This window comes from Megascapheus bottae, chromosome 9, assembly GCF_031878675.1.
Source record: "Megascapheus bottae isolate mThoBot1 chromosome 9, mThoBot2.hap1, whole genome shotgun sequence".
Lineage (NCBI taxonomy): Eukaryota > Metazoa > Chordata > Mammalia > Rodentia > Geomyidae > Megascapheus > Megascapheus bottae.
Genome location: NC_143517.1, coordinates 25,404,340 through 25,422,964, shown reverse-complemented (window position 1 = coordinate 25,422,964; position 18,625 = coordinate 25,404,340). Strand labels below are relative to the sequence as shown.

The window sequence follows — 18,625 nt, the reverse complement described above, 5'->3', positions numbered from 1 at the left end:
TAATCTTAGAGAATAAAGCTGTTGATTAAAATATTACATTTCACATTAAATTCATAAGTTGGTCATTTTTCAAAGGTCTTCTAATTAAAAGTCCCTCAAAACACAGTTGTATTTTGTTGTTACCATCGACATATAGTATGTAGTCATAAAGAAATACCTAACTACTTTAGAGGCTAATGTTCAGTTTATAAAAATTATTAGAAAAAGTAAAATTAAAAAAAAAATTGGCTAGTCCTGGGGCTTGAACTCAGGGCCTGAGCACTGTCCTTGAAGAGAACCCAGGTCTTTGTGCATGCTAGGCAAGCACTCTACCACTAGGCCAAACTCCTGGCCCAAAATTAACATAATTTTTTGTTTAAAGATTTATTTCACCAACTGCATAGCCTAAGCTATCTGGTATTTGGGAGACTTTAGGTTGAATCAGCACTGATTTCCTATAGAGAAACCTCGGGAACCGGAGCAACTTACAAAGCTGGACAAAGACATTGCACTCAAATTTAAAGATTTGATATTCATATGAATTTAGATTCAACTCCCAATTGCTTATGACTGCTCCATGATTGTGACTGCTCTCTCAACTTCTCTCAATCTGAATTCCCTGATTAATAAAATGATTCCTTACAGAAGTTTATGCAATATAAATTTTGTTAAATGTTTAATATTGTTGATAATACTGTTATTATTATATAAACTACTATTTACGTAACAATGATAAATACCAAATATATTTCTAATTGCTTTGCATGAGAATTTCTTCCTAAACAGTCCTAAGAAATGGATAAGAATTAATCATTTCATTTTACATGAGATAAATAATACAAAATGTAACCCCACACACTTCAATAACTTACCTAAGGTGACAGAACTAGTACATTGCAAAATTCAGAATTCTTCCCGTTAATATGGAAAGCTGAGGAGGCTCTCTTAAATGTTCAAATAACTACTTGCAAATACAAGTAGACAGTAACAGACTTTCTCAAATATTCACTATATGACAAACACAATTCTAGGTACTGAATATAATGTAATTGTTCCTCAAATTTCAGAAAATATTGTCATTTCAAAGTTTAAACTTTTTTAAAGATGTTCTGAAATACTTTTTTCCTTTGTTTTCCTTTTGTCCTATTTATCTGTCTTTGGGAAGGTAAGGTTTGGGACACAGACAAGGAGGGACAAAGGGTAAACAAATGTAGCAGTGGTACTCATTAGACACTATGTGGTAAAGGAACTGCAAATTGTGGATGGGAACAGGAGGGGAAAATGTACTCACACCTGCCATATGTAACTGTTAAACTCTCTATCCATCACCTTTACACTAACAATAAAAAATCAAGATGCATTCTCAATATATTACCTAGAGTAATCTTCCCAGCCCAGATCACAGTACCAATCCCACGTGGAGAAGCTTGTCTTCAGATATTATTTTTATTGCAATGGTATTAGTACTTCAACTTCAGCTTGGATTATGCTATAAATTTCATATTTAACATTCAGTCCACATGTTTGCTCTGAGTAGTTAATTCTATAAGCAAAAAATCACTCTGGTGTATATGGGTGAGATGTCCTATTCTCCTTCAAATAGTATTTCAAGTATGTTCATGAAGTTTACTCTAGTATCACAAGGTTATATAAAATATACTAGCATAGTGTACTATGCTAGTATACTTAGTATACTTAGGGCTGAAGTTATGAAGGAAAACTCAGTCATACAATGGCATTTAAATAGGAAACACATTTTCCTCCTTTTCTTGTAAGCTTTAGATCATCCTATTAGAGAAATCTTACCAATTTCATATAGATGATATAAATACCCATGAATACACATACCTACTTTTACCATGTCATGGCATTTAACATGATTATGATTAGAGAAAAATATGAATTATTTACATAAAAATGTGAATTAAATTTCTATTATTTTCTCTTAGTAACATTTGCTATGCAACAGAATCTGTCAAGAATCATTCTTAAAGACTGGAAAGACCATCAATTCTTAAAACGTTTTCGGCAAGGGGAGAAACTGATCAAGATGAATGTACTCATTAACTGATATGCTGAATTGAAACTCCTTTGCACAACTATTAGAAGATAATAAAAAGTAAGAATAAGAAAAAGTTTACTTCCTGGACAGAGTCTGAAAGTTGTCACCTCTTTCATATCTGGAATGTGCATGCTATAGATAATTAAAGGGAGGCTTAATTGTGGACTTGTACTTAAACTATCCTATGTCAAGTATTCTTTGGTATCTGTTTCAGAAAGTTAAGTCAATGGCAGTAGTTCCAAGATAAAAATAGCCCATAGTGTGTGACTGTGTATTTTATGTGCATCTATATGTCTCTATGTGTATACATTTACATATATGGTTATTTAAATGTCTTCTTATAAACTAGACTTCCATTATATTACTACATATAGTTACATTTGTTAATATTTCATATATAAACACATGGATTATAATATATTTTGTTTTACAAATGTAAATCCTGTTTTTCTAACTTAAGAGGTTGACTTGCAATTTTAAACCTTGAAGACTCACACAACAGTTTAAAAAATGAATATTACTGTCATACTCAGTACTTGGTCAGCTATGCCAGATAAAATGGACTGTCTTCCGGGAACACCATATTTTTTCCCTGTTTCAAGTGGAATTTATAAACATCTCACAAAAGAGTAAAAATTCCTTAACTAAATGCTTTCTAAAATTATTTTTTCTGGCCACAATTTCATCATTTGCTTGGTGAGCAGATTAGTTAGTAATACTATACATAATTTTCCTCTTTTTTTCAAAACTATTTCTCCTTAAAAAAAGAGCCTTCATAAAAACAACTATTGAAGGATGCTGCTATTAAAATATATTATCCAAAAATGTAATTAAACAGAAATGTTCCATAATTAAAAAAATGCTTCATCCAGGAAGATTATTTAACAATTTTGGCTTAAAGATGATTAAGATAAGATTTTCTTTAAGTATAAGAAGCTAAAAGTTAACAGTATTCTATGATATAAAGCCTTATACTTACTTGTAAATGGGTAATAACTCATGTCTTTTGAAGGCACTGTCTGACTTTGTATCACTGTCATACAACCTTTGCACATGTCTTCCAGTTCGAAGTGGAGGGCCTAACTTGTCCATCTTACTATTAAAATATATAAAGGTGTACCCATAAGGAGATTGCTACTGCTTGTTTCTTTACATAAAGAATATTTTTTTCTTGTTTAGAAAAAGACATTCTGACTTTTCAGATATTTACCAACATCAATTAATTATCTGACTGACAGAGTAAGAACTAAACATCAAGAAGAATTCTTAGAATTCATAAAGGGCTACTATTACATCTGTAAATTCTAAGTTTAGGCCATACTGTCAGTTTTGGTGTAGATTAAACAAATGCCACAAAATCTTTGTCTTTCCTGCCCCGTGCCCTCCCTGTTAATTTGTCTTCCTGAGGTTTTTTTTTTCTTTCTTTTCTTTTTGTTGTTGTTTTTTTGCCAGTCTTGGGGCTCAAGGCCTGGGCACTGTCCTTGAGCACTTTTGCTCAAGGCTAGCGCTTTGCCACTTGTACCACAGCACCACTTCTGTCTTTTTTTGTGTATCTGGTACTGAAGAATCAAACCAAGAGATTCATGCTTGCTAAGCAAATACTCTACCACTAGGCCACATCCTGGCCCCTTTTTAAGAATTTTTAATTTCTACATATAAAATAAGAATTGAATGAATAATATTTGTATCTTTATCTGTCTAGTAGAATGAATTTATTTCTGAAGCTTACATAGGAAAAAATTAAAATACTATCCATGTGAAAAAATGCGAATATCGCTTCTAAAGAACATCATGTACAATGTTAAATAGCCATGTCATGTAAATGTTTTTGTTTTTTTTTTTCCATCATTTGTAGGGTTCTGGGCCTGGGCATTGTCCCTGAGCTCTTCAGGTAAAAGCTACTGCCCTACTCCTTGAGCCACAGAACCACTTCTGGTCCTCTGGCGATTAACTGGAGATAAGAGCCTCACACACTTTAGTGCCTGGGCTGGCTCTGAACTGTAATCCTCAGGTTGCAGCTTCCAGAGTAGCTAGGGTTACAGGTATGAGCCACCTAAGTAGCTAGGATTACAGGTGTGAGCCACCATGCCTAGTTGTGAATATTATTTTAACCACAGGTTTACATAGCTCCATCTAGCAGGTACCAGACCAAACTGCAGGTATGTAGTATATTTAATTGTTCTCTATCAAGGAAATCATTGAGCCATATAACAATTATGAGAGAAGAGAGGAAATTTAGGAATTTGAACTGTCTTAAATGACTATTCAATACTGTACCATTGCTTACTATTAAAATACATTCTCTTAAAGAGTGCATTTTAAAGGAATGCTCATTCTTTTTTTCCTACTCATTCAGTAACTCAATGAATCCTGAACATCTACTATGTGTCATATACATTGTGCCAATTTCTGGGAACACAGTGATAAATAAGACAGAATTGATGCTTGTTTTTATTAAAGCTAGTGTCCAAGGAGTCTATTAATCTTCCTAGAGTATAAATTCTATCAGTTCCCTCTATACTAACAGGTGTTTTGTTATAAGTGACGAAACGTTATTAATTCCTAATTATTTCTTATGACTATGAGGATTATTCAGCAAGAGATGGCACTTACACAGTGATTAAATATTTAAAATTGTCTTCGCTAAATTTTCATCAAAAATAATTTCTAAAATGTTTGGAACTGAAAGATTCTATTTACTTTTACTTTTTACCAGAAAACCCATCTATTTTTAATTTTAATTACTAGGGTTTTTCTTTGAATTAAGTATTATTTTTCCCAAATAGTTGTTATTTTCGAAAAGACTATGTTTGGCCAAGTGGTAAAGGCTTGCCTAGCATGAATGAATCCTTGGTACCACATTCATAGAAAAACCTGGAAGTGGCGCTATGGCTCAAGTGACAGAGCTCTAGTCTTGAGAAACAAGGATAACCCAAGGACAGTTCTCAGGCTTTGAGTCCAAGCTCCAGGACAGGTTAAAAAAAAAAAGACTATGTACTTTGTGAAAATGGTATAAAAGACTTTATTCAGAAATACAGCCACTACAATTATTATTAAGAGACATTTTGCTTAGATTTGGGTTTGATCTTCAACATCACAAACAAAATAAAAATTTAAATTACATAAGTAAATTTTCAAAACAGATGTCTTTCTCTACTACTGCAAAAAGTACTTCAGTCCTACATGCGAACCAACAAAATTCCAAATGTGACAGAAGCTATATACAATATTATAAACATCTTAATGTAATTGTCTAATGGAAAAACATGCAATATTATAGGAAAACTGCCTATACTTTCATATTTTAGAAACACAAAGGAGATGTAGGTTCCTACTGTAATTCGTATCTCAAAGTGGGGTTATGAAACTCAAGTGCATGTAAAATGATTATATGTATTACTGTATATATACACAATTCAAACATTCCCTTTTTCTTTCTTTTTTTTTTTGCCAGTCCTGGGCTTGAGCTCAGGGCATGAGCACTGTCCTTGGACTTTCTCAAGGCTAGAGCTCTATCACTTTGAGCCATAGCACCACTTCCAGCTTTTTTCTATGTATGTGGTACCAAGCACTCCAACCCGGGACTTCGTGCATGCTAGGCAAGAATTCTACCACTAGGCCAAACTCCTGGACCGAGCCTCCCCTCTTTTTTTGAGATGGTACTAAGATTTCAACTGAAGGCCTCCTACTTGTGAGTCTGGCACCTTGAACCACCCTTCCAGTCTCACACAATTTGAATGTTCTTAGGTTAAATGCTATTTTAGGGCCAAAACCATTTAAAACTTATGTTCTGCTAAAATTTATTATATATCAAAACCACAATGCATAGATTAAAAAAAACTTATTAAAAACAAAGCTTGTAAATCTCAATAAAGAATAAAATTTTATATAATACTTTCACAGAGTTTGAAATAATCATGGTCTTTTAAGAATTATTTGGCAACACTACCAGCCCATTCTTGATTTGAAACAGATTTCAGGAAGTAGAGCTATGGCTCTAAGTGGTAGAGTGGTAATCTTGAGCAAAACAGCACAATAGCTCAGGGATAGCAAATAGGCCATGAGTTCAAGCCCCCTGCCTGGAAAGAAAAAAAGAAAGAAAGGAAGAAAGGAAGGGAGGGAGGGAGGGAGGGAGGAAGAAAGGGAGGGAGGGAGGGGGAAAGAAAGAAAGAAAGAAAGAAAGAAAGAAAGAAAGAAAGAAAGAAAGAAAGAAAGGAAGGAAGGAAGGAAGGAAGGAAGGAAGGAAGGAAGGAAGGAAGGAAGGAAGAAAGACTTCAACCTAGGAGAGTTGCCAAGAAAGAGTTATCTTAGGAAATAGGTCATTTATACTCTGATTTATTAAGAATTAGACTGTATCAAGCAAAATAAAATTAGATATACTCAAAAGATTATTTACAAAATCATCCTGAAAAAAAAAGGAACCAAGTGTCATTTTGTAGCTTGTAAACCTCTGTAGGTATATCACACTGACATCCTGAGTGCTGAAATCTGTAAGACATCTACTCTCAATTGTATTAGCCCAGCACAGATAACAGTATCTCAATCTTATGACAAAGTCAGCTCACTGATATGAACATCTTTAATAACTTTTACTTATTTCAACTTACTGACAACAGTTAATTATCAAACTAAACATATTTTCTCACAGCAATAGAAGTAACACAAATCTGAAACGTAATCGTTAGCTACTGAAAACTATTATTTGATGTACATTAAACTTGTAATTAAGAAAAAGTTTTGAAGGCCCAAGCGTGTGAACTTACACTACAAATGTGGCAATATTTACAAGTTTAGTTTTTTTTCAATTTTACATAATTTTTCTTATAATTAAAGAATAGCATCTTTTTAAAATAATGAATGGAAATACCTCCTTTGTTATGCTTTCAAAAGAAATCTACTAATTGTGCCCACAGATTATCTAAAATTTAATTACCAAAATATGAAGTGGTTTCTAAATGCCATGACTGTGCCATGACTCCAATACAGGTTAATTATTACAGATCAGTGGTGTACCTAATTAAAATGAAACACATTGAAGATTTCATAATGCATTACACAATCACAATACAATAAAGTACGTCATTTACCCATTTCTTGAATGTTATGGTTGACCAGTTAACTTAATTCTATCTTCATCAATCCTGAATCAACTGTGCAAATGGAAAAAAAATGGTTGCTATACAAAGTCCAAATGTTACTTCCACTTCCAGTAAGACACAATAATTTGGCAAAAGAATCACATCTAAGAAATTTACTAGTTCATTTTCTCACTATTCACTGAAGTTTACTGATGTTTATGCGCCAGACATTCTGCTAGGTTTTGTGGTTACAATTGTTATCTGTCATACTGTGAGTTCTGTCATAAATCTTATTATAGTCCATTCAAAGGAAACAAATATTATTAGCTCAACAATTCTTTTGTTTTCTTCTTCTCTGAGAAGAAAGGAAAGCATTTCATTGTGATATTTCTACTTGTGTACACCATGCATTTCAATCAAATCTCACTCCATCTATCAATGTCCCATTTTCCTTCCTAAACTATTTCAACAACTTTCATTTTTACTTCATTAGTTCTTAGGCAGGAGCAATATATGCCTTAAAGAGACAGAATCACCTAAAAATGTTCTAGTTAATACAGTAATCCTATTTACCAGAAGCAAACATTACTTTCTTTAGAAAGTAGTTGGAATAGCAGGTCCCATGGTATAATGATTAGCACTCTGGACTTTGAAAGTAGTTGGAAATATCTTATGTAGAATAAGTGGAATATGAACAGAGATAACTGAATAAGATTACAATTATGTAAACCTCAGAAAAGTATTATGTTTAATAGTTTCTGTATTCTGTTTGTATCAGTTGTACAGGTCTAAGCAGAGTCAAAGAACTTTGCAAAAGTGAAACACAGATACACATCCAGACACACATGGCATAGAATATATGAACCTAGTTTTCAAATTCTAGGACCAACTATACCTCCTTTCTTTCATAATACCAGCCAGCTTCACAAGTCCTATTTAAAAACTGTGTTATCAGTACAACTTAAAACTATCAGCATGACAGTAGTACTGAAAAGTATTATTTACAATTTTTATCAACTATAAATGAAACAACAGTACAAACTATAACCTAAAAGAGATGGCAATTCTTTTTTTGAAAAATTAAACGCTATGTGTATATTTCCTATAACTCATCAATGAGTAAACTAGAGAAAAGTCAAATTGTTTTTAATACTGGAGTATGAGCTTATTTTAATTTTTAACTACCTAGTTACACTATTACTCTGTGTTTTTCCAGATAGTCTGTCTCTTGTCTTTGGAAACACAGCAGTAAGAAAAACCACTTAAATCATCAGATCTTGTGAATTATTATTTTTGTCTTCACTCTATAAGCAAAATTACAACAAACTCCTTTTTGTTATTATTTCCTATGTGATTTATATTGGTAAACAAAAGGTAGGTAATCTCATTTGGCAACTTTCTTGTATATATTCCCTACATATTAAATAAAAATGTGAGCCATAAATAAACTATGTTTGAAAACCTGGGCTATTTTTTCATAGCCAATTATACTAGCATATGTAAAGAAAGACTAAAAAACCTTCATCCTAATGGTTTTACATAATCTTAACTTATAACCTATGAAAATGGAAGAGAAAGTGAGTTTATAAATAGTTGGCTCTATATTAAAATTTCTGGTGTCACCAATATTTTCCCACTTTACAATGTATCATTTAACGTCTAACCTACTTCATCAATAATATACATTATTAAATGTATATTGCAAGTAGTAATATAACATATAGTATCGATGTAAATATATCTGTACATATATGTATATACTATGCATATATAGTAATGGACATACTATACATAGTAACACATACAATATATTTATAAACCATATATGCTATAGATATACTATATATACTATACACATGCTATACATATATATAGTATATAGTGTGCAGTTAGTATGTAAAACTCCATGTGGAGCTTTGTGTATTTTTTTCTAGAGCAAATTCATCTTAATTAAAATTTATTTATATTTTTATAGTAGTAAACTATGCCCTTGTCATTTTTCAAAATTTACAATATTAAATCTAGGTATTTGATCTTTTCATAACAAAAGTATGCATATAATGTTTAGAATCAAATAGATCTCATCTCTTTTGCTGTCCCTTGGTTATCTCATATTGTTACAGTATCTCACTTTGTTACCGGATATATCGGATATATTTGTATTTGGTTATGTGAAATTGGATAGGGAAGGGGGGAAAACAAGATGAGGGGCAGAGGGGAGGGAAATGGGGACCAGGACATATGAAAGGGTATCAATGTATGTGAATTAATGTACCTTCTATCTGGCAAATATCATGTAACCCTTCTATTAATTACAATAAAAAATATATGAAAAAAAAGAATCAAATAGATCTCAATTAGCCTATTGCTTTTCTTAAAAGCTATGTGAATTTGAACATATCACTTTGCTTCTCTGAATGTTATCCTATAATTATGGAGCAAATTTAAGCAAAATGCTCAGCACAGTAACTGATACACAGATTAATAAATTATGGTTATCATAAAACCCTTTTATATTTTAAGCTATTTCCTTAGATTCTCAATCACAAATTAAGAATTTGTTGAGTAATCAAATCACTCAATAAAAACAATTTAGTCAGAATTATGAATAATAGTTTATGAAGACACCAGGTTGGGTTTGGTTTTTTGTTTGTTTTTGTTTTCTTGTGGAGGAGGCAGTCCTTGGGCTTGAATTCAGGGCCTATGTGTTGTCCCTGTGTGCTCTCCCACTTTAGCCCTAGACCTACATTTGCGGGTTTTTTTGTGTGTGGGGGGGGAGTTGCTGGTTAAATGGAGATAAGAGTCTCATAGACTTTTCTGCCCAAGATGGCTCTGAACTGACATCTCAGCCTTCTGGGTACCTAGGATTACAGGCACTGATTCTTTGCCAGAGTCTGTTTTGTTTTGTCAGTTGTGGGGCTTGAACTTGGTCTGGGCGCTGACCCTGAGCTCTTTAGCTCAAGGCTACCACCCTACCCCTTGAGCCACAGCTCCACTTCAGTTTTCTACTGGTTAACTGGAGATAAGAGTCTCATGGTCTTTAATGCCCAGGCTGGCTTTGAACCGCTATCCTCAGATCTCAGCCTCCTGAGTAGTTAGGATTACAGGCGTAAACCAACATTTCTGGCTAGAGTGTTTCTTTAAAATAATCGTACTCAGATTCTCTTAACAGGAATAGCATTAAAAAAACAAATGAAATTAGAATTAAAAGCTTCATGAAAAGGCTAAGGAAATAAAACACATCATTTAAATATGTACCATTAATAATTTATTCAATGTAGACTTACCCTGCCTGAGGGGCTGCTATTGCTTTATGTGATGGAGATAGGGTCTGAAGTTTGTTTCCCAAAGAGTTGTTAACTGAAGACACTTTACCTGTTGGGACACCTTATAATAAAAAAGGCAACTGTTTTAAAAATACTCTAACAAAGGAAATCACATACATGAACACCAGTATTTTAGTAATGTTCTTTGGAGTTATTTATCAAAAATTATCAAATAAAAATGTTCTTTTTAAAAAGGAAGTTACAAGGGAACAACATGCTCACTGCTCTGCTAATTTCTATCATTTATATAGATGTAAAGGTCTAATTTAGTGGTCAACATTCTTAGAGTCATTGAATATTCACCTATTGCTAACAGTTTTCAAATTCAAGAATGAAAAAGCAAGGTAGGAATGAAAGGAATATTACAGTCAAAGAATGATGAAAATAACTTATTTGAATATTTACTCCTAATAGATAAAATATCAGGAAAAACACTAAGGAAGGGCATTAAAGAAAACAAAATACCCCAAAATAGAAGATATTGATAGCTATGTCATTTCTATCTACAAATAATAACATAATATATCTCTTCATAATTACTAGTTTACTTTAATAATAGTATAAAATAGACCATTATTTTCTTTTCTACCAATGTAGTTAAAAAGAAACCCAAACCAATTATATTGTGGATTTCATTACCTAAAACAGTTTTGCTAGTGCTGCTTGGTTGTGGTAATCTTGATGATCCTGATGTCAAGGTTCCAGGAGAATTTGACTTTTTAAGTGCAGGAGGCTTATACTAAAATAATGAAAATAAAAATTTGTATGAGTATCACTTTAGTCATTATTATAAGCTAGTAATTGACAGGTTTACATTCCTCTGCATAGAATTATACCTTTACAAGAAGAGAACTATGGAAAAGAATGGAAGTGATGGATACACGTTATAAAAGCATTTAATACTACCGTTAGTAATATTAATGACTATGGTTAATATTACTAACAAATGGATAAATGTAAGTAAAATGTTTCTATTCAGAAAATTTTTACTGAAATTGAAAAAAGTTTATTCCTGACGAAGTGATTGAATGGACTAATTGGACTAAATCATTAACAAAAAAACTAAAAATGCCCAAGAATGTATTAAAAGTATAACAATTATGGAGAGTAACATTTTTATAGCACTACATATTTGCTTAGAGTAAAAATACTGCCAGGGCAATCACATTTGAGATTATAATAATTACCTGGTCCACATGGATTTTCTCTAGTGCAAACTAAAACCATCAATTTAAATTACAATATATCTAGATTGATAATACCCTTAGATACTTGGAATATAAAAACGTCTCTGGGAGAAGCCACTTCACCTAAGTAAACACACTGTAAGTATTTATTAAAGGGTAACAGCAGCAAATCCTGCAAGTAAGTACCTTAAGAAATCATGAATCGGAAAAATGACATCAGGAACATACAAAATAACCTAATATTACAATTACCAGAGAGATATTACTACTACTAATGATAATTGTATTAAATTTGAAGAAAAGACAAATCTGAAAATGATAGGGAACCAGCTATTATAACTATGTCCAAAAAGCTTATAAAAATAAAGGTAAATATAATAACCTATAATTGAAGACAAAATGTAGGCATTTTTTAAAAAACCAGACACTGCATGCATAGCTACATTATTGACTCAAGAAACTTCTTCAGTGTAATGAGAAATGGAAGATGTTAACTTAAAACTGAAAGAATGTCTAGAAATAATGAATACATAAGTATAAAACTTAAAATATCCATATACATAAATATACATATGTGCATATTCATTAAATTTTCCCTCATTTCTTTAAAAATGACTTTCAAAACAACAGTATAAAAACTCCATGGTAAGATTTCAGCACATTTCTTCCAATGATTGATGGCTCAATCAGAGCAAGCACCTTACACCTTGACTTGAGATTTCAAAAATTCTGGCACTGAACAACTGCAGAAGACAAATATTCTCCCAGATAGTATGGAAAATCCAAAAACCAGTATCATATGATAAGCAATAAAAAAAAAATCTTACGAGGTGGAAATTTCATTCAGTAGCTTCTTGGAGAAGTGAATTATCAACAATGAAATACCTAGGGCCCCCATCCCGCGCCAACTTTTCAGAAGTAAATTATTCCCTATGGAACTAGAAGGATTACAAATCAGAAAATATTTTAAATAGAATAATTATAACATAAGATTTGTAATATTTAGTTAGACTAATGCTAATGCAACAAAGTTCCTACTTATTTCAGTACTTTTCAAGTGGATTAATTTGAGTACGTTTCTTCAATCAGCCACTTACATTTTTTATTAAATTTCTTAGCATTAATGTGTCTAATTTAGCAGATGAGAAAAGTATAACAATATCTTGTAAATCAAGGCACTAAAAACATACAAATAAGTGTGTAACAGTGATGTTTTCTCACTGATTTATAAAAATAATTTAAATTGAATATTTCACCTGTGCCCGAGTAGCTGGTTTGCTTTTGGTGTCAGTAGAATATTTGCCCTTATTACTAATACGTGCTGCCTGTTCTTTACAAAAATTTATGTGTCTATCAGCTGCATTTTCATTGAATCTCCTTTGGCAATATGGGCACTGAATATAATCTAAAACAGATCCAAATAGAAACAAATTAATAACAGAACACCTGAAATAGAATAAAGAATCACTAGTTTCTACAAAGAGTAATTTAAGATACTGGATATAACATCTGATAATCAAAAATAGTGTAACATTTAGCCTGACTTAGCTAAACTTAGTATAGACTTTAAAGAAAAAGTCCAATAAAACAATCCTAGCTTTCTGCTAGCTTTAAATCAAATCTGAGGAAAATTGAGGGAAAAAAATTAAAAGACATGTACTCAGTACAAAAGAATAAATAAGGAAAAGAAAATTATACTTTCTTTTTTACCTCTATAATACTATATGGTTTCATTATGGATACAAAGTTTATATGGTAGTAAGTAGTAATAGCACACTAAAATACAAGTTGAAATATAAGTACATCCATATATTTCATTTCAATTAGAGAAAACCACTAAGAAATAGTTTAATGGACGTCTAATACTCTTGTTTTCTCTCAGAGTTTCCAAAACATGGAAATGATAACTTCATTAATAAACTCGAGTTTAAAAGATGTTTGTATTACAATTTTTTTTAGGTTTGTTGTGGGACTTGAACTCTGGGCCTGGGCACTGTCCCTGAGCAATTCAGCTAAAAGCTACCGCCCTACCCCTGGTGCGACTTCCTATAAATTGGTTTTAAAATTAAATCTCATAACAGAGAACCAAATTTTTTACAAGAACTCAACTAAATGGGATGGTGGGAATAAGACAAAATTAAGCAGCTGTTAAAAGAAAAATCTCCATTTTTTTCAACAAGTTCAGACTTTAAATAAATTTTGAAGCTCAGAAGTTCGTTCTGCTTTTACTAATACTGTAAAACAATAACAGAATTGTCTTCGAAAGATTAAAAATTTTGTAAAGCTCTAATTATCCTGAAAAACTGATACTCTCAAAAACTTATGTACTCATAAAAAATGTTAACTACATGTATTAAGATGCATAATTCTAAATATCATCAAAGCAGAGAACTACATGGGAAAAAAAAAAAAACAGGTGGAGTTTGAAAAAGATCTAAACTCAGTTGGACTATCCCAGAAACACTAACAGAATTAAAGTTAACTAATAATACTCTAAAATAGGGACTGGAAAACTATAGCTTGTGATTTATAACAAGACTGTCTGTTGCCTATGTTTGATAAAGTTTTATTGAAACATAATCATATCCATACATATGGTATGATTTGCAAGTGAAAACGCAGAGTACTTTCAACTTGAACTTGTACTTGAACTTTCAACTTGAACTTGAACTTGTAAACACTGAAATATTTACTATCTGGCCTATTTTTTTTTTAGTTGGTACACCTTTCCTCAATAAAATGTTAAGAATGATCATGTCAACATTTTTTTTTTTGCCAGTCCTGGGCTTGAGCTCAAGGCCTGAGCACTGTCCTTGGACTTTCTCAAGGCTAGAGCTCTACCACTTGAGCCTCAGCACCACTTCCAGCTTTTTTCTATGTATGTGGTACCGAGGAATCGAACCCGGGTCTTCATGCATGCTAGGCAAGCACTTTAACCACTAGGCCAAACTCCTGGCCCATGTCAACATTTTTTAAACATCATTCTGGTGATAGGAAATAAACCATAGCATAGAGTACTAATTCAATTTTAATGTTAACTTGATCGATAATAATGTAACTATCAGAATTCTAAGTGAATGGATTTACTCAATATTAACATTCAATCATAACCATTTTAAAAAAAATTGGGGGGGCCAGGAGTTTGGCCTAGTGGTAGAGTGCTTGCCTAGCATGCACGAAGACCCAGGTTTGATTCCTCAGTACCATATACATAGAAAAAAGCTGGAAGCGGTGCTGTGGCTCAAGTGGTAGAGTTCTATTCTAGCCTTGAGAAAGCCCAAGGGACAGTACTCAGGCCTTGAGTTCAAGACCAGGACTGGCAAAAAATAATTTTTGGTGCTAGTACTGGGGCTTGAACTCAGGGCCTAAGCACTGTCCTTGGGGTTTTTCAAGGCTCAAGCTCTACCGCTTGAGCCATGGCACCACTTCTGGTTCTTTTTCTATGTATGTGGTACTGAGGAATTGAACCTGAGTCTTCATGCATGCTAGGCAAGCACTCTACCACTAGGCCAAACTCCAGGCCCCATAATCATTCTTTTTAAATGACATAATAATTAACATTTAAGTAAAAGGGATGTGAAAAAAGACTGAACATTTCTATGCTCTTAATGTGATGCCTGGACTATTACTAACATTTTACAACACAACATTTAAAGATCTGTTTAATTAGGCTCATTATAATAGAATGAATTTTATAATGCCTTAAAATGTATAAAAATTCTGTCATTATTTGCTGTTAAATAATATTCCATGTACCAGGATCATAAGAAGGTGGAGGAGGAGGAGGGAGTTTGCCACCCTCTTTAAGTGCCTGATCAAGGCCTTTAGCTGCTCTTATAGTGGCAATAAATTCTTCATGTTTTCTTCTCCAGTTAGATGGTTTCTTTGGTGGCTCTGGCTATAAGAAAAAAAGTTTCAAAATATATTTTTAGTAAACTTAATAGAAACTTAAGGTAGTTATATTGCTTTCACAAATTCTTTAACCAAGGTCTGTAAGTGATACTGCCAAATTAAATTTTTTTTAAAATTTTGTGCAATTTTATCATATGGAACTTTTAAAATATAATTCTAATTGTGAATGATACTGCTTCATTGTCTTCCATAAGGGTTATACTTATGACTACATTTAGAGGATACTTCTCACATTTCCTATTATGTCACTAATAAAAATGACAAAACTTTGCTCTTTAATTGACTACAAGAATGGAAAATAATTATTCTTTTTCTTTGAATCCAGCTAGCTATTTTTCTTATAATGAGTATAACAAAAATAGACTTTCATATCACTATAAAACATTTTACTGTATGCTTTGTGAACTGTATTAACACAATTTTCAAATAACTCTTATAGTACGGTACTTCCTCTCTTACATCAACAATCTGTTAGATGACCTTACACGTTGATACAATTATTTTAAAACTTTATTTGCTTTCTTTTATGGTCTCTGGATTTGCAGGTAGTTCTCCAGGCCCAAATTATATGATGATAAAATTTTAAAAATTTCCATGTGTCCTTCTAGAACTTTCATTTTAAGAACTTTAAATCTTTTATTATTTAAAATTATACCGTATAAGTACATCATGTGACATGTGAACCCAGCTAAGTTTTGCTTTTTAACATGGGTAATCAAGTGAATTCACAGCCATTTAACTCTATATCTATTGGACAGAACTGAAGAGAACACTTTTATAACATGGTAATTCTATTTCTATTAAGTATGATGGTTCATATACCACAAAGTAAAGGTGTTTTGTCATACTATTGAATTGCTCAACTATTCTTAGCATGTCTTTAGTCTTTACATCGAGAATATATGTTCAGTCAACAAAGTCAAAACACGGTTCTTCCAAAATGTCAAGTCTAAAGAAAACAGGATAAAAATATAGCAAAGTATGAAAACACAATGTAGTGTTTACATAAAAAAATGAGTTATGGGCTGGGAGTTTGGCCTAGTGGTAGGTAGAGTGTTTGCCTAGCATGCACGAAGACTCCGGTTCGATTCCTCGGTACCACATACATGAAAAAAGCCGGAAGTGGTGCTGAGGCTCAAGTGGTAGAGCTCTAGTCTTGAGAAAGTCCAAGGACAATGCTCAGGCTCGAGCTCAACAGCCCGGGACTGGCAAAAAAAATGAGTTAGTATAAGGAAACTTGTTGCTAATAAATTTGATAACCTCAAACCCACAGTATCTTTAAATGTATACACATACACACAAATACTCCCCCAAAACAAATATGAAAAAAGTAGAAAACCATGAATCTCACACTTTTTTTTGTTTCGTGGGTTTTTTGTTTCTGGTTTTTGTCTGTCGTGAACCAGACAAACTCTGGGCCTGGGCGGGGTCCCTGAGTTCTGCAGCTCACAGAGCCACAGAGCCACAGAGCCACTTCCAGTTCTCTGGTGGTTAAATGGAGATAAAAGTCTCATGGACTTCAGTGCCCGGGCTGGCCTTGAACCATGATCCTCAGATCTCAGCTTCCTGAATAGCTAGGATTACAGGCATGAGCCACAGCACCTGGCTTACACTTATTGTTTATAATGTATTTATCATTAAAAACCTTCATGCTACACACAGACACAAAATCTCTTGACCTAGATGCCTTTACTACTGAATATCTGCTGACATTTTAAAGAAGAAACATGAACCTCATAAAACTCTCAGAAAATGAAAACAAGGTAATTCTCCAACTTGTCTTATGAGAGCAACAAAATGACAGACCTACATCTCATGGATATAAAAGCAAAATTCTTAAAAAGTTTCTTTTTTTATATCTAAATATATTATCACATCATTAATTTATTTCATAACAAGTATTACTTACCTCAAGGATTGGTATTCTTTACTTCTGTTTCCCCATGATATATTTTTGTAACAATGTGACCTAATAGATTTCTTATTACTCACTTTGGAATGATTTAGGTTTCCCTTATGACAGTTACTTGCAAGAAGTGTTTGGGGAGAGAGGCTCAGAGAATCTTCTCGGCTATATGAATCTCTTCTTTGTTGGACCAGATTATAGACTATTTCATGCAAATAAGGCCTGTTTGTGGGGTATGTGTTTGCTTTTGTACTTCATTAGAAGAATAACCCCTCTAGGAGAGCTACTGTGGCTAGCTCTACTTGCTGTCAGTTCTACAGCCCACTTTAACAAAGGATATGAACTTTTAGATTGGGGGGTCTCATCGTCAGGAAGGTTCTATGAGTCTCTGCTACTGGGCCCGCTCAATTTTCTGTTCCTCTTTTACAATTAGCTCTTGTTGCCAACTTCAGCCCTGCCCTTCCACTTTCTATACTTTATGGCAGTATTGGGGTTTGACCTAGTGGCATGATGCTTGCTAGACAGACCCTCTACCACTTGAGCCACCTGCACTATTTTGATTTTACTTTTCCCAATAGGGTCTTGTATTTTTGTCCCAGGCTGAGAAGTATACTTCCAGTCTCTTCCTCTAGAATATATTGGGTTACAGGCAATAGTCAAAGATATTGTTAAGGTTTAATATGTTTAATATGTGCATGACTCATCTTCGGATTTTATTAAAAGCAGAATCTAATTTAGCACAAGCTGGAAGCTAGTGACTCACATCTATAATCCTACGTACATAAGAGCCTGAAACCTAGAGAACTGTGATTTCAGGCTAGTCAGTTCAAAAAGTCAAGAGTCTCCATCTCTAATCACCAAAAAGTTGTACTGGAGGCATGATAGCTCAAGTGCTAGTGTGAGCAACAAGGCTAAGTCCTTAGTTCATGTCCTGATATTAGAATACACACACACACACACACCACTTTAACTCACCATGTCTATGTGGAACATAAGATTCTGCATTTCAACAGTTCCCTAATAGTACTAATATTTTTTTTCTCTAAGGAGCATACTACAGGATGCAAGGGAATAATCTAATATAAAACAGTGACATATTTTATCATTTGGAAGACTATTATCTCTTTTGTTCCCTAAAAAAAGAAAAGTAATAACTATCATTTGTGATTAACAAT

The 18,625-nt window shown here is 33.0% G+C and overlaps 1 protein-coding gene across 2 annotated transcripts in view; it reads right to left on the bottom strand.

Moving 5' to 3' along the window:
* Zc2hc1a (zinc finger C2HC-type containing 1A) overlaps positions 1-18,625 on the bottom strand; it is a 40,115-nt gene that overhangs the window by 6,293 nt on the left and 15,197 nt on the right. The window contains exons 4-8 of one of the 2 annotated variants that reach the window (XM_090338978.1): positions 15,389-15,530; positions 12,889-13,037; positions 11,085-11,184; positions 10,407-10,506; positions 3,021-3,137 (exon numbers count right to left, since the gene is read on the bottom strand). In XM_090338978.1, the coding sequence (XP_090195104.1) occupies positions 3,021-3,137; positions 10,407-10,506; positions 11,085-11,184; positions 12,889-13,037; positions 15,389-15,530 (608 nt within the window). The remainder of the gene's footprint in view (positions 1-3,020; positions 3,138-10,406; positions 10,507-11,084; positions 11,185-12,888; positions 13,038-15,388; positions 15,531-18,625) is intronic. The other variant, XM_090338979.1, reaches the window with a different exon arrangement.